Source organism: Haliotis rufescens, unplaced genomic scaffold, assembly GCF_023055435.1.
Source record: "Haliotis rufescens isolate VD_foot unplaced genomic scaffold, xgHalRufe1.0.p SCAF_3, whole genome shotgun sequence".
Classification (NCBI taxonomy): domain Eukaryota; kingdom Metazoa; phylum Mollusca; class Gastropoda; order Lepetellida; family Haliotidae; genus Haliotis; species Haliotis rufescens.
In genome coordinates, this window is record NW_025964001.1 from 6,841,575 (window position 1) to 6,863,784 (window position 22,210).

The following is a 22,210-nucleotide window of genomic DNA, read 5'->3' on the forward strand; positions in this document are numbered from 1 at the left end:
CATAGGCAAGGTGTGTGTGTGTGTGTGTGTGTGTGTGTGTGTTAAAAGATGAAGAAGACATATTCATGTCAACAAAGACAGGCAGCAGCAAATCACTTTCATACGAAGATGTACAGTTGTGGATGTTGATTTTGTGAAACGGACGATCGATATGTGCAATAGTCCAATCATATTTAGCACAGGAAAGTGGGCTTGATGTGGCAAGGGTGGACACAAGACTTTAATAAAAAGGCTAGTGGACGCTCTCGCCTTGAGAAGCTGACTAATAACAATATGTACATCATTCAAATCAAAATCCACTTTAGCCTTATTCCACTTTGTTTCCCTTGATATCTTTGCGTAGTGAATAAAAACACTCAAGCCATGTTTCCTGATAAATTCGTGTTCAGGAAAATGATATAATTACATTAAAACATTACTAAGTTGTGCAAGTTCTAAAGGGGAATTTGTTACTTCTTAGCAAAAATACAAACTGCATCTAATACATCTGGAAAATTCTTATTACTAGCATGCCTGACATACGAAACAACTTTAGTGTTTTAGGGTTCCAACTATTGGTATCCTATTCACAAGCTATGACCATATCAGTTTGTATGCTACGTGGGACTTTCTTATCATGTCAATGGATGTCAAAGGTCTAACATATTTTCGGTTACTTGCCTTAAGATTCTGCCAATGTTTAAAATCAAGATTAATCAGTACTCATTTAGGATTTTGTTGCCAATACCCTTGACTTGCCTATACGGTTTGGTCCCTAATCTCACATCATGAATGTCTTGCAATTCTGCACCCCCACCCCAGTCTAATCTTGCTGATTCACAGACTCTCAACATGCATCATCAGAAATCTGACTTTTCCTCCGATTTTATGATGTTTCATGTGGTTTGGTTACTACGGCTGGGACGGGTAACTTGGGTACCATCTTCCTGAGGCAAAGGAGTTAACTGACTTTAAAAGTCCAGTTTCACCCCTTGCCGAACTAGGCTGGAATATCCTGGCTCGATCGTAGCACCACCAGTGGCTATTATGAGTTATGTCCCTCCTATCAGGACGAGCTGATCGATAATCAAGATCTATATTGTAATAAAATGGATCTAACTCCACAAAGTGCATCAAATCAAGCGAGCACCTTGATTAAAAACATGAAAAGTTAGCGCACGCACGTTTTGCTAAATCCTGCAATAAACCAAAATCTGCACGGTATTTTTTAAACCGGGTGTCGATTTTGTTACACAGTTTTGATTGGACTGTGCATAGTCTCACTAGAATTCCAGCCTAGTTCTTCAAGGGTGGAAACTGGACTTTTATAGTCAGTTAACTCCCTTGCCTCAAGAAGATGGGTTGGGTGGGTACTGAGTATGACCTGGGTACACACAGGTTTACCTGGACCCGTGGTTAGTCAAGTGACATATTGCTTACACTATTGCAAGTCACTAATGTTCACATTTCTTTCAGACTTCACACATTCCTTTAACTTTTATATGTTTGAATAAATATAGAGCTTCAGTCAATTTCAGTGTATGCATGACCAGATTGTTTTATATGTGTATCTAAATACTTTCTGCCAGGGTTCTGTTTAACCAATTCCTAATCTGACATTTCGTACCAAACTTGAGGCAATCATTGGGTCGGGTAATAGTACGTCGGGTACTTGGGTAGTAAATTTCACCTGATCTCAGATCGGCAGCAAGTCTCTAACTTGTGGCACATAGTCAATCTCATTGTCAAATGATGTCAGGTCGGAGATGTCATATACACATGTTGTCATAATGTGATGTCATAACATGATAAATGGAATGGTCCCAGGTTCTTGGGGGTCATTCTTGTTTCCCCCTTTTCTACTGTATCCCCAGTCCCCCATCACTACTGTAGCCCCAGGTTACCCTACAATCAGTCTCCTTCGTTGGCAGGTGTTTATGTAAGTCCCTATGTATTTATCATGTTTAGCCCTTAATAGTCCCTATATGGCTGAAATATTGCCAATGTGACTTAAGATTTTAACTCACTCACTCACAATCAGTCAATCACTGTTAATCATTAGCTTTTCACATTCTGGATTGTGATAATTAAAGAAACTCCAATTTTCTTCTTAATATTCATATAATGGAAATTTTCAGTGAGATCATCCTGAGAGGAAATATGCCACAGATTTAAAAATCCTACCATGGACCTGAGTATTTTATGAATTGCTGGGGAGGGAGAACAAAATTGTTTTACATAGTCAAATCTTGACATTAGTTTCCTTGACTTGATCAGCTCCTATGCAGAGTTCCAACACCCTCTGCTGTTCCTCTGTAGATAATGGCAGCAGAGTGCCGACCAGTTGGCTGAATCTTGTTTTAGTGTCTTTCTCACTGCCAAACAAGCCCTGACTCCAGCCCTGATCAACTGAAGAACTTCCAGTATACAAGGCCTCCTAGTATTCCAACCTCGAACAGAATAATCACTGCCAGAATCATCTTGTTGGTCATCAATCTGCAGAGATTTCAACACTTGATTTAAAGCATAATATTACTTTGGGGGAAAAAAAGACATAAACATCAGTAAAATGAATTTTTAAATAATTGTATCTTACAGTAAGAATTTGTTGGTTTTACACCAAACTCAGCAATATTCCATCTACCGTATTCGACGTAATAAGCACCCAGGGCGCTTTCAAAATTAGAAATTGGGGGCTTTTAATAGAATGTTATTTTGGTGAGAAAAAAAACAGCCTTGAAAGATAAATTTTGTGGTTTATGCTGACAGCCTGAAATGTTTATATACGACAGATATATTTTTCCAGAATTTAATTGCGTATGCTACGCGAATAAATAAGTCTTTTGTACATTGATCAATCAGAGGGGTGCTAATTGGGATTGTTCACCAGCAAATATATTAGTAAATATCATGAGCAATAATTCACATCATTTCTATACAGTGACAGCAAGTCACCGAAAAGTAAGACCCATGTGTGCTTCCTAACAGATTTATCAATCAAATGCCTTGAATTTGGCAACTATTGTTAAATCTGCTGTTAAATAAATATTTTACAATTACTATTCACCAACGTGTCCAATGTGTGATGACATCAGCCAGCAAACGATAAGTCCATAAATTGACAAAATGCCTTGAATGTAGAGGCCCTTTGTAGGAAGATAAAAAGTAAGCCTTTTCAAGTCTGGATTGCCAAATTGAAGACCACTTCAAGCTGGTGCAGACCGTGGTGCTTACCTTCTTGCCATTCCCTTCAGGATCTTCCTGCTTTTGCCCAGGTTCGCATCTGTGTCCGAAAGCTGAAGTAACAAATGACATCACAGTCAACAATACCCCTGCCTCATCACACAGCCTGTGTTTAACCGAGTTTGGGACAAGCAAACCAGTGGTTGATAGCATGAGCAAAATGAATGCCAACTACCATGACACATAATCATTGCACATGGGAACCATCTGATAATGAACAGCGGGCTCTTATGATGAGCTGGGCCACTGGGATCCTGTTCCTCCCTAGTATGGTAACAGGGTGAGGGCACACAACTCAACTACAGACAAAATAGTGGTGTTGGGAAACACTCCAAAAATCATAACTGACAATAGCTTTGGGGGCTGATGGTGTTGATAAACCAATAATGGATCACAGTTTAAATTTTCTTTCTTTACAGAACACATCAGGATCATACCCCTTGTGACATAACAGAACACATCAGGATCATACACTTTCCAATGAGACAGCAGAACATAACAGAATCTTAGTAAAATCTAAATATTTTTTACATTTGTATACTTATCCTGCATTACTCCTTAATGCATTCACTGCTTACTTACGACAACTAGAAGGACAGCGCTGCGAAGGTCCTGGGTGAAGAAATAAAGTTGTTGTTCTCAAGTCCCAATCAGTGGCCTTCCGTCGCTGTCCTGTGACCTTGATGACACCTAAGGTCATCTTCACATCACTGCCTGTCGCCCAAGCTCTTAGAAAAACATACTTTTGAGGTTTCTGAAGCCAAAGTGGGGAGGCAAGCCTTAAGCGTAGTAATGCAGGATAAGTATACAAATGTAAAAAATATTTAGATTTTACTAAATTTTTTACTTATCCTGCATTACTCCTTAATGCATCTGTATCGGACGGTTTGGAGGTGGGTCAACCTTCAGAATACAGAAACCTCAATAATTCACACCCTGCAATACGACCCCATTTGGTCGAAAAACCGTGAAGCGGAAAAGTTCAGACAAAAACGCCATTACGGTAGGGTTGTTCAAAAATCAAAAACATTGAACATAGGAATTAAAGAGAAATTCCCTATACACGCTTAGTAATAAAGAAAATAATAGCTATTCAGCTAATTCTTTACTTACTGCGTCATAGAGCCGTCGCTGACAAACAAGATTGTCTAATATTCTTCCACTGGTGGCGACTGAGTGACTGCACATGGAAGTTGACTGGCTCTGTATAGGGCGAGTTCATTATTTGCGTCAGTGGTTGGCAATCTGCAGGATAACAACCAGAGGGCCAAACTTCGAACGTCTTTGACATCGTCGAGAGTCACAACGCGAAGGTTATGACTAACGAAAATATGTGTCGAATCTCCAGAAATATCCTTCCGTGATTGTTCCAAAACCACAATTGCCGTGTTGAGCCCTGGTAAGGCTGACACCTTGAGATCTTGAGGGTAATTCGCTCTCGGCGAGTTCCGTTTGATGATCTCGTAGGCCTGAAGGATTACTGCGCGTAACCATATAGATATGGTGTTTGCGATTATGCGACTAACTTCTGTCGTGGACGAACCACGCCTTGTCTTGGAGCGTCGAATGAAAACTCGAACTGCTCGCACCGAGCCCAGGAGAACTTCACCATGTACGATTCCCACAATAGTCGATATCGGTGGGATGGTGAAGAACGGTCGGGTTGGCCTGGTAGTAGATTTTAGCAATAAAATCCCAGCATAACCCTAGATGTCCTGTTCCGTGCGTCCCATGCTCAAAACGGATCCGGGTTGAGTCGACCACATGTAGTTCGCTCACCCGTACCGCCATTGCTAATGCCAAGAGAAAACCATTGTTTCCTTGGTGAGGTCCAAGCTCCTCACAGCGATAGCCCGTTCGCGGAGCTCTCTATACTATACCGAGAGTGTAACGAAGGTGTCACGCGCTGGGAAGGAGCTTGAAAATGAGGATGCAATGAGGGGCTCGAAGGGGGCCCTCGCAAACCTCGAAGTACCACGTTCAAGTCCCAATCAGGTGGCTGGAACTTGGCCTTCTGATCCTCAAACCTGAATGAGCATAATATGGCCTGTAGTTCCGTGACCTTAATCACACTGTGATTTTCCGGAAACGGCCAACACTAAGATAATTGCAGCCAATTACGTAGTAATGGTGGTACCTTCCAAGTGTTTTTGGGTACGCAATGTAGGAGGTATTCCTCTAGGAATTGTGACGCAATCGTAGGGTCTTGATTCTTTTCTTCCCTGTAAAAAGTCTCAAGTGATCCCCACTTGTCATCGTCGTCTCTGGGAGAGTAACGATGAACTAAAGCTATAGCTTTGCTGCCCGTGTCGAAATAACCCTTCGCACTTAAACGCCTTTTAAAGACGAACCATGCGTGCAGACGTTGGGTGAGGCAATTTTCTGTTGAGGGTGGATGAGTAGGTTGGACCACTGTGAGAGGGGAAGTGAATCGTTTTAGATTTTTCCGAGCTTGACGAACTACCCTCTCGCCGGTTACCATGGTGCGACCAAAGGAGAGATCGAGATACCTTGTCTCCTTGATCCCCTGTAGCACCTTGGAAGTAAAAGTGGTGGCAGAAGAGTTTTAGTTCTTTGCCCTTCCCAAGTGATACTGAACTCGTCCACCGCCCAAGTCTGCGGATCCGGCAACGGGGAGATATACGTCATGAGTTGGTGGCCTAGGCAAGTAATAAACAAGTCAATGTTTGGTTGCCTGAATTCCTGAAGCAGTAACTGGAATGCTTCTGTGAGAAATTTCCACTCAGTGGGAGCCACCCTGTCTGGACGTGATAAAGTATCGGCCAGTATGTTTCTACATCCGGGGATGTGCTGAACTATGAACCTTAGTCACAGCCGATCCACTAGATGGAAGAAATCTGAATGTCCTTAGAAGTGGAGAGTGGGAGTGTGTTGTTCCCCGATTGCACAGGCACCACACCGCAGTGCTGTTGTCTGTGGATATAGCGAGTCGGGCTAACTGTAGTTGATTCTGCCAATGTGATATAGCCAGAATTAAAGCTTCCAACTCCAAGTTGTTTATGTGCCACTTCCATTGTGCGCCGGGCCATAGCCCTGAGCTTATCTGGTCTTGTAAGTGAAGACTCCACCCCTGAAAAGGGACGTCCACAAACAGGTGTGTATTCGGGGAAAATCCGAATAAACAGACTCCGCAGACATTCAGCGCCACAAATTGAGGCTCTAGCTTAGTTGGTAGAGTGATGGCCTTGAGTGGATCCTGACTCCTGATGTAAGGGTTCAGGAAAAAAATTGAATTGGTTGCTGTTGTAAGCGGCCCATGCTAGTTAACTCCTGTGCCGAGGTGATTAACCCTAGCAACACTTGCCACTGGCGAAGTGTGTGTGGTTGGTGTAGAGTAGATGACAAAAGAAGTAGAAACTTGTGCCATCTGTCCCTCGGTACAGATAGGATATCCTGGTCTGTCTTAAACAGGTCTCCTATGAACTGAAGTCAAAAGGAAGGAGAATACTCCCGACTTCGCCTCGTTGATTGTCTATCCCAGTTATTGACATGTGTTGATGATACAGTAGATCGCCCTCCATCTACGACTCGAACCAAGTGTTCATCACGTGTAGATAGTTATTGGCTTCATTACTCCTGTAAATAGCCATAAGTGTCACTGACATGTCAAATGGGAAATACTACCATTGGTAGTGAACCCCAATGAACTGGACCTGAAAAGTCTACGGTTGGGATGGATAGTCGAGACTGATGAAGAATAAAACGTTCGTTGAACACAGAGATTGTGGATCATTCTCATCTTGTCTGGGTCCTTCATGAGTACCAGGTAGGTGTGAGGATAAAACCCCGGAGTAAAGACTGGGTTGTGAACCCACTCTACAGCTCTTCTTACCAACAGTATGTCTATGTTGGATTTTCCCAATCAAACTGTGGTCAACGGTGGGGTTAACTCTACCCTTATACGGACACCATGATATAGTGCGATAAGTACGAAATCGTCCTTGAGACTTGTCTCTGCCACTCCCTTTCTCAGTAAGGGAATGCTGGTCTTCCCTGAGAAACGCGCGTCTAGGCTTATAATTCCCTGACTTGGACTTTCCAAGCTTTTTGGGAACTTGACGTGCGTGTCTGCGATCTGTTCGTTGAACAGGGGAGTAGATGATCAAGGTTGACGTAATAGACTGCCCTTGAAACCAGCATCTCAGTTGGAAACGCTATAAAGTCTTGGGTGTAACGGTAATCACCGTCAGAACGGTCTCAAGATGAATTTTCCTGTGGTCAAACTGACGCTGTAGGAAAAACACCATAGTTTGGAAGTGATCTAATCAGATAGGGTTATCCTCTAATAGATTCTGATCCACTGCAAACATTGACGATATTGGTCGCTTAAATCACGGAGCAAATGTGAGTTTTGGAGAAGGCTTCCTCCAATGACCTCGTGGTGTCCCTCTTATTTACCCTGTTATCAGGGGAAGGCGTTACTGACACGAGATGGTCTGCTTCCCAATCGGGTACATGTGCTAAGCTGATCATGTGCCGGTTACGTAACCGGTACACTGTAAGCCTTGGGCTAACGTCATTGTAGAGACCTTGATTGATACGCAGACGCTGCGCTCAGCGCAGGTCTATGCTGGATATGTTGGAACAGCGCTAAGCTGATCGTGCGTCACTGGCGTGATAGGAGCGCTTGGGTATCAGTCAGACGCTGCGCTCGGCGCAGGTCTATGCTGGATATGTTGGAACAGCGCTAAGCTGATCGTGCGCCGATTGCGTAATAGAAGTGCTTTGGTTGTAGTCAAGTGCTGCGCTCGGCGCAGATAAATCAGACACAAAGCTCAAAAGTATTGACTGGATCAAGGCTTGTGTCTAATCTACCCCCATCATAGCATCTCGATACGCTGGTGCTGTCGCCGACGTCACAGATTATCATACATGTATCTGGAAGTGTCCGGCGGCTGAAAAAATAGGAGCAGTTACGATACTCACAAAATCCTCCGGTATTGTTGATTTCGGTGGATGGTGTACTTCTGCAATCACAGTCGTCATAATACCTGCCGATAATAACGGTTGGGTGGTAATGACAGAACCATATGTCATTCGCTATTCTGCGATAGTGACATTCCTCTCGTCTCACGACGGAATAACTGCAAAATATGATTGTGAGTAATCTGCTTTTATATAGTAAACTCGTTGGATTAGAGATTTACATAAAAATTACATTTTGAATTTTGGCGAGCACATCTACGTGCATGCCTATGACCGTGGATAAAGAGCTTTGGGCGATTATTCCACGACAATATGTACACCGAGCAAACATAATTATGTTACGCAATTAAACCATTGAAGAAATGGTACTGGAAGAATGCCGTAGAATTGAACAGTAATCTATCGGCAAAAATACGAATTGCAAGGGTATACAATATTTTTATATACGCAATTCAATGTAAACCAAGGCTATTTACATTTAGAGATTGGAGAGCACATCCGCGCGCAAACCAACCAATCGTGGATGATAATCTTGTAAGGTTTTTTCCACGACAATTAGTAAAATGCTCAAAGGTATGTTATGCAATGAAACCCTTGTTGATGAGATAATACTGGAAGAGTGCCGAAGAATTTGAACACTAATCTATCGGCAAATTTATGAGTTGCAAGGATATACAATATTTTTGTATGCGCAACCCAATGTAAACCAAGGGTATTTATATTTTCATTTAGGGTTTGGAGAGCACATCTGCGCGCAAACCAAACAACGTGGATGATAATCTTTGTAAGATTTTTCCCACGACAATTAATACCACGCTCAATCATAAGTTACACAATTACATATATATATGTATATTCAATGTCTGTACATATAGAGTAGGGAAAGGGCCACCTAAGTTGGATAACTTTTGCCCAATCCCGTTGACCATATATGTCAATAAAATATGTTTAAATTAAACACAATTACGCCATTGTTGATGAGGCGGTACTGGAAGAATGCCATAGAATTGAACAATAATCTATCGGCAAAAACTACGAGTTGCAAGAGTATACAATAGTTCATATACGCAACTCAATGTAAAACCAAAAATACCAACAAAAAACTATTTAATCGCATAAACATAGGTACGCAATAAAAGAATTGTTGATGAAGCGGGACTGGAAGAAAGCCGTAGATTTGATATTAATCTATCGGCAACCATATTTTTAACGAGTTGAAAAAGTATACAATAATTTTAGTATACGCAACTCACTGTTACGCCAAAGCTAGTAATATTTAAGAACATAAGAATATGTTATACATACGTAGCTGAGAATTGTAAACAATATGACTACCTTGGCAGGCAAACGATTGTAACACAATTCAAAATGGCGGCGAACAACAATATTTTGGCGGGAAAAAAGACAAGCGTCTTTTCACGCCTAATTAATTCATATAAAACTACACAACATGGTGAAAGTAATATGAAAAGAATACATCACCCATCGCAGATCAATTTTTAAGATTGTAGACAAACTGAAGGTCTAAAATTAATCCAAAAGGAGAGCTCCGCTTGGACACGTCCTAGCTGTGCTGCGACAAGCAGTGATGTGAAGATGACCTTAGGTGTCATCAAGGTCACAGGACAGCGACGGAAGGCCACTGATTGGGACTTGAGAACAACAACTTTATTTCTTCACCCAGGACCTTCGCAGCGCTGTCCTTCTAGTTGTCGTAAGTAAGCAGTGAATGCATTAAGGAGTAATGCAGGATAAGTAAAAAATATACCCTTTCCAATGAGACAGCAGAACATAACAGAATCATACCCTCTCCCATGACATAACAAAATACATCAGGATCATACCCCCCTGTTACATAAGAGAACATATAAGAATCATACCCTCTCCTGAGACATAAGAGAACACATCAGGATCATACCCCCCTCTGACATAACAGAACATAACGGGATCATACCCCCCTCTGACATAACAGAACATAACCCGATCATACCCCCCCTGTGACATAACAGAACATAACGGGATCATTCCCCCCTGTGACATCACAGAACACATCAGGATCATACCCCCCTCTGACATAACAGAACATAACGGGATCATACCCCCCTGTGACATAACAGAACACATCAGGATCATACCCTCTCCTGAGACATAAGAGAACACATCAGGATCATACCCCCCTCTGACATAACAGAACATAACGGGATCATACCCCCCTCTGACATAACAGAACATAACGGGATCATACCCCCCTCTGACATAAAAGAACATAACAGGATCATACCCCCCTGTGACATAACAGAACATAACGGGATCATACCCCCCTGTGACATCACAGAACACATCAGGATCATACCCCCCTGTGACATAACAGAACATAACGGGATCATACCCCCCTGTGACATAACGGGATCATACCCCCCTGTGACATAACAGAACACATCAGGATCATACCCCTCTGTGACATAACATAACACATCAGGATCATACCCCCCTGTGACATAACAGAACACATCAGGATCATACCCTCTCCTGAGACATAAGAGAACACATCAGGATCATACCCCCCTGTGACATAACAGAACATAACGGGATCATACCCCCCTCTGACATAACAGAACATAACGGGATCATACCCCTCTGTGACATAACAGAACATAACGGGATCATACCCCCCCTGTGACATAACAGAACATAACGGGATCATTCCCCCCTGTGACATCACAGAACACATCAGGATCATACCCCCCTCTGACATAACAGAACATAACGGGATCATACCCCCCTGTGACATAACAGAACACATCAGGATCATACCCTCTCCTGAGACATAAGAGAACACATCAGGATCATACCCCCCTCTGACATAACAGAACATAACGGGATCATACCCCCCTCTGACATAACAGAACATAACGGGATCATACCCCCCTGTGACATAAAAGAACATAACAGGATCATACCCCCCTGTGACATAACAGAACATAACGGGATCATACCCCCCTGTGACATCACAGAACACATCAGGATCATACCCCCCTGTGACATAACAGAACATAACGGGATCATACCCCCCAGTGACATAACGGGATCATACCCCCCTGTGACATAACAGAACACATCAGGATCATACCCCTCTGTGACATAACATAACACATCAGGATCATACCCCCCTGTGACATAACAGAACACATCAGGATCATACCCTCTCCTGAGACATAACAGAACACATCAGGATCATACCCCCCTGTGACATAACAGAACATAACGGGATCATACCCCCCTCTGACATAACAGAACATAACGGGATCATACCCCTCTGTGACATAACAGAACATAACGGGATCATACCCCCCCTGTGACATAACAGAACATAACGGGATCATACCCCCCTCTGACATAACAGAACACATCAGGATCATACCCCCCTCTGACATAACAGAACATAACGGGATCATACCCCCCTGTGACATAACAGAACACATCAGGATCATACCCTCTCCTGAGACATAAGAGAACACATCAGGATCATACCCCCCTCTGACATAACAGAACATAACGGGATCATACCCCCCTCTGACATAACAGAACATAACGGGATCATACCCCCCTGTGACATAAAAGAACATAACAGGATCATACCCCCCTGTGACATAACAGAACATAACGGGATCATACCCCCCTGTGACATCACAGAACACATCAGGATCATTCCCCCCTGTGACATAACGGGATCATACCCCCCTGTGACATAACAGAACACATCAGGATCATACCCCCCTGTGACATAACAGAACATAACGGGATCATACCCCCCTGTGACATAACAGAACATAACGGGATCATACCCCCCTGTGACATCACAGAACACATCAGGATCATTCCCCCCTGTGACATAACGGGATCATACCCCCCTGTGACATAACATAACACATCAGGATCATACCCCCCTGTGACATAACAGAACATAACGGGATCATACCCCCCTGTGACATAACGGGATCATACCCCCCTCTGACATAACAGAACATAACGGGATCATACCCCCCTGTGACATAACAGAACACATCAGGATCATACCCTCTCCTGAGACATAAGAGAACACATCAGGATCATACCCCCCTCTGACATAACAGAACATAACGGGATCATACCCCCCTCTGACATAACAGAACATAACGGGATCATACCCCCCTGTGACATAAAAGAACATAACAGGATCATACCCCCCTGTGACATCACAGAACACATCAGGATCATTCCCCCCTGTGACATCACAGAACACATCAGGATCATTCCCCCCTGTGACATAACGGGATCATACCCCCCTGTGACATAACAGAACACATCAGGATCATACCCCTCTGTGACATAACATAACACATCAGGATCATACCCCCCTGTGACATAACAGAACACCTCAGGATCATACCCCTCTGTGACATAACAGAACATAACGGGATCATACCCCCGTGACATAACAGAACATAATGGGATCATACCCCCTGTGACATAACAGAACATAACGGGATCATACCCCCTGTGACATAACAGAACATAACGGGATCATACCCCCTGTGACATAACAGAACATAACAGAACATACCCTCTCCCGTGTCCTGACAAGGGTTTCTCTCTGTTGTCCCAGTTCATCGATGATCTCCACACCGATCTGATCCGTCTCTGCAGCTATTTGTTGTGATCGTGCAATACTCTCTGATGTTCTTGTCAATGACTGGTGACCTTGTAATAGCTTACTTCGCTGGGAGGCTTCAATTCTCTAAAATATATAACATTCAACATGGCTGTATCACAACTCAACACTCTTTCCTATGAATGAGCACTGACTACAGAAATAACTTGTTGAGCTAAGATGATTTGAGTGACTGATAGAATGCGATTTGATGCCACAGGCAACATGGTCAGCAATTGTACAGTTTATCAGTGCAGCCAGTAAATACTGGAATCTGGGCAACACAAAGTCAGGTGAAAATGTGTGGTAAGAACAATCATGATAATGCTGTATCAGTGATTTTGCTACAGAAAAAAAAGCATTAATCTGATTTCATCAAATTTTAATCCTAAACAATTACCAGATTTGAATAAAATCTTCAGGACACTTTGTACTACAAACATAATCAGTCAATGTCCTAGAAAATAAACCGATCCGAAATCCTGCTTTATACATCAATACATAAGGTGTCTGGCTGGATGTCACACAATTCTTTCTGAAGAAACTGAATTTCTAAATCCTAATATATCATCTACAAAATCTGACCATTAGGGTAAAAATATTATTTATACTTATCCTGACTCCTACTTAGTGCTTATCTCTACTCATTTCTGAAAGGGAGTGGAAACTTCCTGAACTGCGTTCCCGGAGAACAGAAAAAACATCTCACCTGAACACACTCCTGGACTGAGCATGCGCACCGGAAGCATGTGACCAAACCTGGCTACTCATCACTCTCTCATTTTTGCGCCAAAAAAAACATATCAAAATTAACCCTTTTCCATTTAAGTTTTAGCTCGGATTACATTCTTCTAACCTTCTATTATTGGATCTAAAGAAAAATTTTAACATTTCATTAGAAGAAATATGTGAATATGCCAATCCAGACACCTTAAGTAAATCATATATGAAGCAGGATTCTACATTGGTTTATTTTCTAGGACATTTTAAGATGCCACTCACATCCTCTCTATCAAACCCAAAGTTGTCTGAGCTTCTTCCTCCTCCTCCGCTGCCTTTCTTCTGCAACACAACAAGTATATGACACCAGTTATCATCTTTGAATATTTCGTAATACTACACCAAGATACAAACATCCATCTTCCCAAGGCAAGGGAGTTAACTGACTAGGCTTGAATTTTGTGGCTTGATCGTAGCACCGACAGTGGCTATTACGACTAATGCCCCATTTATGTCCCACCTACTGACCAATCAGATTCCACCTTTCATATCACTTACATTTGCTTCAAACAAAATGGCGGCACCCAGTCAAGATGATCTGATTGATAATCATGATCTTCATTGTCATAAAACTGGTCATACCTCGTTATGCACATCAAATCACTTGAGCACCTTGAGTAAGAACATGAAAAGACTTCTGTCGACGCCATCTGTAAATCTTGTAATCAACCGAAATCTGCATGGCAGTCGCGATGTTGTTTAAGAACTGGATATTGATTTTGTTACATGATTTTGATTGGTCTATGCACAGACTTGTTTGTTAACTAAACTACAACTCCATAATTGCAGCCTAGTTCGGCAAGGGTGGAAACTGGACTTTTATGGTTAACTCCCTTGCCTTGGGAAGATGACTAACATCATACCGATTAGAGTAAGCAAGGAGAAGATCTCACCAGTGTTCTGGTCATGCCCTCCACGTCACTCCGGTAGTTGCGGATCTTCCCCAGCATCTGGGTTCTGTAGCTCACTGGAGCTATCTTGGCTTCACTTTCCATTTCCTGGAGCTGAAAATAAACAAGAAAAGGACAAAGTCATTAAGCATGTTGCAATGGTAAATACTTGTCGTGAAAAAACATATGCAACTTGTTGCCATGGAAACTCAAAAATAAAATTTTCAAAAATCCCAAATTATCAAACGGCACCAGTTCACCACTAAACCAATCCATGTGCCATGTTTGGTGAAGAAGTATTATACAGTTTTAATGATCTGCTCCGGAAACAAGCACTACCACCATTTCAAACTAGAAAAATACATTTTTCTAAAATCACAAACTATCTAACAGCACCAGTTCACCACTAGACCTATATTTGAACCAAGTTTGGTGAAGAAACATTGAATGGATTTCAAGATCTGCTCCTGAAACGACATCTTACACAGACAGACAGATGCATGGATGGACAGTGTCCATTTTAATACACCCAGCAAATTGTACTGCAGGTGTGTGTGTGTGTGTGTGTGTGTGTGTGTGTGTGTGTGTGTGTGTGTGTGTGTGTGTGTGTGTGTGTGTGTGTGTGTGTGTGTGTGTGTGTAACAATCACAGCTGTCAGTAACTGACTGAATAAAGTAATAATCATCTGGACCATAAGTTCTAAACATGACAAGTATCTAATATGCATTCAGACCAATGGTCCTTCCAACAGGGGCGGTCGGGTAGCCTAGTGGTTCGATTCCCGACATGGGTACAATGTGTGAAGCCTATTTCTGGTGTCCCTCGCCGTGATATTGCTGGAATATTGCTAAAAGCGGCGTAAAACCATACTCACTCACTCCTTCCTAACAGTACTCACCTAAACGAGGTGAGGTGAAATGGGGCTTAACGTCGCATTTAAGATTATTGCACTTTTATAGCGACATACATGCATGTGTGTGTATGTGGCTGCTTGTATTAGTCCGGACTGATGCAGATTAATAGTGCTAGCCCAGAGATACCATGGTGCAGTTTAACATGAATACCCCACTCAGACACAGTATACTGACTCCAAGCCGACCAGTCCTTGTTTAGCCCCTTAATGCTGAGACAGGGTAACAACAAGTACCATCTTTTAACGTCTTTTGGTATGCCGTGGCTGGGGATCGAACCCTAAACCTTCCGCTCTCTGGGAGGATGCTCTACCACTAGACCACGGAGGTAACTTACAATATACAGTTCTGTCTTTGTTGTGAAACCATTAATTACAAGCATTAAAACCAATGCAATAAGGCTACATAGCTCAAGGACCCCTGAAAATCTGGGTTATAATAGGTCTTCAGCAACCCATGCTTGCTCTAAACGGCAACTATGCTTGTCGTAAGAGGCAACTAATGGGATCGGGTGGTGAGACTCGCTGACTTGGTTGATGCATGTCATCGTATCCCAATTGCATAGATCAATGCTCATGATGTCAGTCACTGGATTGTCTGGTCCAGACTTGATTATATACAGTCCGCCGTCATATAGCTGGAATATTGCTGAGTGCGGCTTTGGCGAGTGCGGCATTAAACAAACAAACAAAACAAACAAACAAAACATACCTTAAAGATGAGGTGAAATGGGGTTTAACGTCGCGTCCAAGATTATTGCACTTATATAGCGACGTGCATGTACGTGTGTGTGTTTTTGTGTGGCTGCTTGTACTAGTCCGGACTGATGCCGATTTATAGTGCTAGCTCACTGAGATACCATACCGCAGTTTAACAAGAATATCCCACTCAGACACAGTATACTGACTCCGACCCGACCAGTCCTTGTTTTAGCACCTTAATGCCGTGCGCCAGACAGGATAACAACAAGTACCATCTTTTAACGTCTTTTGGTATGATGCAGCCGGGGACTGAACCCCAGAACTTCCGCTCTCCGGGCGGACGCTCTACCACTAGACCATGGAGGCGGTCCCATAGCTCAAAGCCTAGCTTTCAGCTGATACTGGGATGAAAATGCTTCACCAATATGAACCACTGGCCATGATATTTGCAGAGTCCCAGATAAGCTGTGTATCTGCGTAAAATATGCATTAAAAATGCAGAAATACGCAGTAAAATAAAATCCAAGCGTATCAAATACGCAACGAACATTACAGATTCGCTACAAAAATAAAACTTGTGCGTATCATCAAAATATTGTTAAGTAACCCTGCGTATTCGATTAGCAAATCAGCAACTTATTTTGAAATTATAAACGGACATTCCGTCAACCTTGCCAAATTCCACGATGACAGTTACATCATTTGCCATCACACTTTCTTGTGGAAGTATCGTGGTATTTTTGAGTCCTATATAGCTCTCGAACCCACACGACACCAGTTTGCAGGGACTAGATGAATAGTGTTTTTAAATATTTAACTTAAATACCCACATGTGTAAAAACTAGTGGGTAACAGAAATTAGAATACCCAGATAGAATTACTGATACCTAATGATTATAAAATGCATGGGTAAAATACCCACAACACCAAAAGCTTATCTGGAGCTCTGTATTTGTCAACAATCTCCAACACGTGACTGTTCCTGCACTTGCTTATAGTTTTGAAAACAAAGGCAATCCCAAATTTGGTAATTTGTTAGACAAGGTGGCCTTGACAGGCAAAGGTAGGGGACAGTCCTTGTTTAGAAACTTTCATTTTACTTTTTCTGATTCTATTAGCAACTTGATAACAGCAAGCAATAACTTACAATGAGATGTGCATCCTCCAGTTTCCGTTCAACTTGCCGGACCGCACTTTTTTTCTCCTCTGGAAGTAAAAGTGAGAACATTAATTAAATCAGAATACAGCCTCTATTGAAATGCACAAGATTTATTTAAAAAAAAATAGTTAGCATGACCAGAAAACATAGAAGTGTTTAGACTATTTTCACAGTTCATTAATATCTCATAACAATAATCTTAAAACCAAACCATAACAGATGATGGATACACATGGTTAATGTGTCCGTGAAACAAATGGAACTGGAAATGACAAAAGTTTGGTAGATTTTCCAATACATATCCTTATGTTAAGGATTCCCATAGTTTCTGACTGAATTGACAACTATTTTGTGTAATTTTTTAAAATGTCTATAAGCCATGCAAAAAGGCTAGAAGACCAAAAGTAGCAGGTGACCTAACAATTTCACACTGCCATTCCCTGCACAAGACACAAGGGCTCGATTCCACAAAGTGATCTCAACACTACAGTTGTAGTAAGTCTTTGTTAAACTATGGGAGTTATGATCATCTTAGTGCTAAGAAAGCTTTGTGGAATGGGACCCAGTTTTATTACTATCAGTTGGGACGTTTGTGTAGAGAAAACAAGTACAGTATTTGTTTGCTTGCTGTTTAATGCCGCACTCAGCATTATTCCAGCTATATCACGGCAGTCTGTAAAAAATCAAATCTTGACCAGACAATCCAGTGATTGTCATGAGCATCAATCTACACAATTGGGATACAATAACACGTATCAACCTAGTCAGTGAGCCTGGCCACCCGATTCTGTTAGTGGCCTCTTACGACAAGCATGGGTTGAAGATCAACTGATCCTAACCTGGACTTTACAGGTAGGAACCAAGTGAAGTTAACAATCTCATCTTGCGATCAAGCATCTCTTTGAATGAGTGAGTGAATTAAAATTTAACGTCACGTCGGCAATATTGCAGCCATATTGTGACAAGTCTCTTTGAATGAACTCTTGATAGCTACCTGTTGCATGGGCCCATGGTTAATGTCTGGTGTACTTACACGTACAAGATAATGCCTATTCTCTGGGCTTACATCATTGTGTGTTGCATTTTCATGACAGGATAACAGCTAAATGATGGATACTTTTAAGTAAAATTACATTTTAAGTTGGGCCAGTCAGCTTTTCAGTGGTAAAAACTAACAGTTTTAGTTCACTCGTCTTTATAAAGATAACATATAGTAAAACACTTACAAATTTCTACTCGTCCTTATGATATCTTAAATATTGGGCAGTTTGGCAAGGACAATACGACAAGTCCCAATTTCTAACGCTGCTTTTGACAACCAGTGCGGATACAGTTGTTTGAAAATGAGGGGTGTATTTTGTTATCTATGATTCATGATCAGCGATTGTGTAATTTTGTTAAATATATAACATCATATGAGTGAGTGAGTGAGTGAGATGGGTTTAACACTGCTTTTAACTTTATTCCAGTCATATCACGGCGTGTCAGCTTAATGTGGGAGGAAAGCCCGAAGTGATGCAGGTCTCAGACGTTTACCACTTTGGTGAAACCCATGAGCACGGGTATGGTGCTGACAAACCTAGAAACATAATCGGGGCGAACCGGGATTCGAACCCACAATCATAGGTTTCTGGCGTGCCCAAGGGACGCAACTCTGCACAGCGAATCGCGGCGCCTTAGACGACTGGGCCATCCGTGCCCCCTAACATCATATGAGTTAGTGATAGTATTGTTATACATTGACTTTAATATATTAAGCTGCATAAAAAGGGATACATACCCCTTGCTCCTCTACTATGTAGATCTATGAGGAAATTTATTTTCCTGCTATAACTGATCATTTGATGATCACGAGTCCATGATAATGATCGATCATCGCAGAGAACATATACCAATATATGGTCTCTGATCATCGGAAGACGGAACATTAAATTTACAATATGTGACTGTACTGTATTAATGACTACGGTTCAATCGCTGATCGCGTGACAATGAGAAAACAGTCTGTCTGGGTTGACGATAGTTATTTTACATGTTTTAGAGGTGCTACTAGATCTAGCCACATTTCCTGCAACCAGTTAACTTGAATATCCTGAAAATAGATACCCTAGCTATTAATATGTAATGAATCCTGATCGTTATGTCGCATAGCCCATGTGTATGGTATCTTACATCGTATGAACATTAAGTGACTGTTACACGTTCAATGATCGGTTGATCAAGAGCGATTCTTTTTTTAATCATGCATTTCAGGATTAGCAGTTTCTCCGATTTTTATCAATGATCAGATTCAACATAATTTCAACTGAAATCGTCCTGGTGTCCACTATAGTTTACCTCCAACATAATGAGGAATTTTCCTTTCTAATTTCAATTTGATATCATCGATTATGGCTGTCAAGTCATCTTCGAGTGACTCAAACTTCTCCGACGACATTTTGTTTCTTTTTGATCATGTGACTTTCCTAAGGGACGCAACTCGTCTGAAGACTGACAATACACATTCATGAAACTCGAACAAACATGAAGAGGGGTTCGAATCGCAGGGTTTGCAATCGTGAAATGTTTAGATTTTTTTTAACAACAATTACATTGTATTCTTACTCATGCTTTATTACCTACTGCTGGATACACGAAAAGAGAGGATACATGTTTGTTTGAAAGGATTCAGTTCGAGCAAAACTAGAACTTGATTTCCTTTTAATGTCTCAGCTGACACTAATCAGGCCAATATAGCAATCATCTCATTATGAGGCAGAACTAAACATTGACACTTGTTTGTCAAGCGATTTTCCCCGCTTCAAGCCAACCATTTTCTGGAATAAAAGCTATTTTCAAAGCAAAAATCAGTCCCTTAACTATTTTTATCTAGGCCGCTTCTGTTATCAGCCATTTCAAATATATCACTAACTTCTGAAATACAACCCTTTCATAATATAATCGAATAAACTGTATTAAATATTTTACCAAGAACCACTGGGAGTAACCTTTGTAGCTTTCTCCCAGGGGTTTAAATAATTTATAGTGCCTACTAAGTAAGGTGAGGTGAAATGTGGCTTACATCCCTTTAAAGATTTTTGCACTTATGCACAGTGAAGTGCATGCACATGTGTGTGTGTTGCTGCTTGTACTAGTCCGGACCTATGCTATGCCCTAGTTAAACACGGATTCCCAACTCAGACACGTTGTACTGGCTCATAGCCCACCAGTCTATGTTTTATCCCCTTATTGCTGAACGGCTGGCCGTTTTAACGTCTTTTGGTTTGACGCGTTTTGTGATTGAACCACCGACCTTCCGCTCTCCGGACAGATCGATCCACGAGACAGTGGAGGTGGTTGGTGAAACCCACGAGAACGTGCTCATAAACCAAAACATAACCGATGCCAATCTAGGATTAGAACCCAGAATCATAGCATACCCGCAAGTCTAAGGGACACAGCTCTAGGGAAGGAATCTCCTTCACCTTAGACGACAGGGTCACCCGTGCCCCTAAGATGTAAAGGAAAGTACATACATTCATATACACCACAGGAACCCAAATCCAATTTTCATCAATCACCATTCTCTAATAATCTGCACTCTGAAGGTAGTGGATTGATTGACCAGACATTGTAACATGCAAACATCGCACACGCCAGGCATTGTAACATGCAAACATCGCACACACAAGACATTGTAACATGCAAACATCGCACACACCAGACATTGTAACATGCTAACATCGCACATGCCAGACATTGTAACATGCAAACATTGCACACACCAGGCATTGAAACATGCAAACATCGCACACACCAGACATTGTAACATGCAAACATCGCACACGCCAGGCATTGAAACATGCACACATCGCACACGCCAGGCATTGAAACATGCAAACATCGCACACACCAGACATTGAAACATGCACACATCGCACACGCCAGACATTGTAACATGCAAACATCGCACACACCAGGCATTGAAACATGCAAACATCGCACACACCAGACATTGTAACATGCAAACATCGCACACACCAGGCATTGAAACATGCAAACATCGCACACGCCAGACATTGCAACATTCAAACATCGCACACACCAGACATTGTAACATGCAAACATCGCACACACCAGGCATTGAAACATGCACACATCGCACACGCCAGGCATTGAAACATGCAAACATCGCACACACCAGACATTGTAACATGCAAACATAGCACACACCAGACATTGTAACATGCACACATCGCACACGCCAGGCATTGAAACATGCACACATCGCACACGCCAGGCATTGAAACATGCAAACATCGCACACACCAGACATTGTAACATGCAAACATAGCACACACCAGACATTGTAACATGCACACATCGCACACGCCAGGCATTGAAACATGCAAACATCGCACATGCCAGACATTGTAACATGCAAACATCGCACACACCAGACATTGTAACATGCACACATCGCACACGCCAGGCATTGAAACATGCAAACATCGCACACGCCAGACATTGTAACATGCAAACATCGCACACGCCAGACATTGTAACATGCAAACATCGCACACACCAGACATTGTAACATGCAAACATCGTAACATGCAAACATCGCACACGCCAGGCATTGCAACATTCAAACATCGCACACGTCAGGCATTGTAACATGCAAACATTGCACACACCAGGCATTGAAACATGCAAACATCGCACACACCAGACATTGTAACATGCAAACATCGCACACACCAGGCATTGAAACATGCAAACATCGCACACACCAGACATTGCAACATTCAAACATCGCACACACCAGACATTGTAACATGCAAACATCGCACACACCAGGCATTGAAACATGCAAACATCGCACACGCCAGGCATTGAAACATGCAAACATCGCACACACCAGACATTGT

The 22,210-nt window shown here is 42.1% G+C and overlaps 1 protein-coding gene across 1 annotated transcript; it reads right to left on the reverse strand.

Annotated features, from left to right (window-relative positions):
* Positions 1 to 1,025: 1,025 nt before the first annotated feature.
* LOC124131785 (vesicle transport through interaction with t-SNAREs homolog 1B-like) lies at positions 1,026 to 19,767 on the reverse strand. Its single transcript, XM_046495251.2, has 7 exons — positions 19,638 to 19,767; positions 17,289 to 17,347; positions 14,533 to 14,643; positions 13,862 to 13,921; positions 12,773 to 12,946; positions 3,214 to 3,275; positions 1,026 to 2,475 (listed from the first exon to the last, which is right to left on the reverse strand). The coding sequence occupies exons 1-7, from the start codon at positions 19,735 to 19,737 to the stop codon at positions 2,385 to 2,387; spliced, it is 657 nt and encodes a 218-aa protein (XP_046351207.1). The 5' UTR covers positions 19,738 to 19,767; the 3' UTR covers positions 1,026 to 2,384.
* Positions 19,768 to 22,210: the final 2,443 nt, after the last annotated feature.

Excerpts from the sequence above, each read along its gene's own strand:
- LOC124131785 (XM_046495251.2), bottom strand. The coding sequence starts at position 19,737 with ATGTCGTCGGAGAAGTTTGAGTCACTCGAAGATGACTTGACAGCCATA. Across the intron at positions 17,348-19,637 it reads AATTCCTCATTATGTTGGAG|AGGAGAAAAAAAGTGCGGTC; the intron begins GTAAACTATAGT and ends TTTTACTTCCAG. Across the intron at positions 12,947-13,861 it reads TTGGGTTTGATAGAGAGGAT|AGAATTGAAGCCTCCCAGCG; the intron begins GTGAGTGGCATC and ends TATATATTTTAG.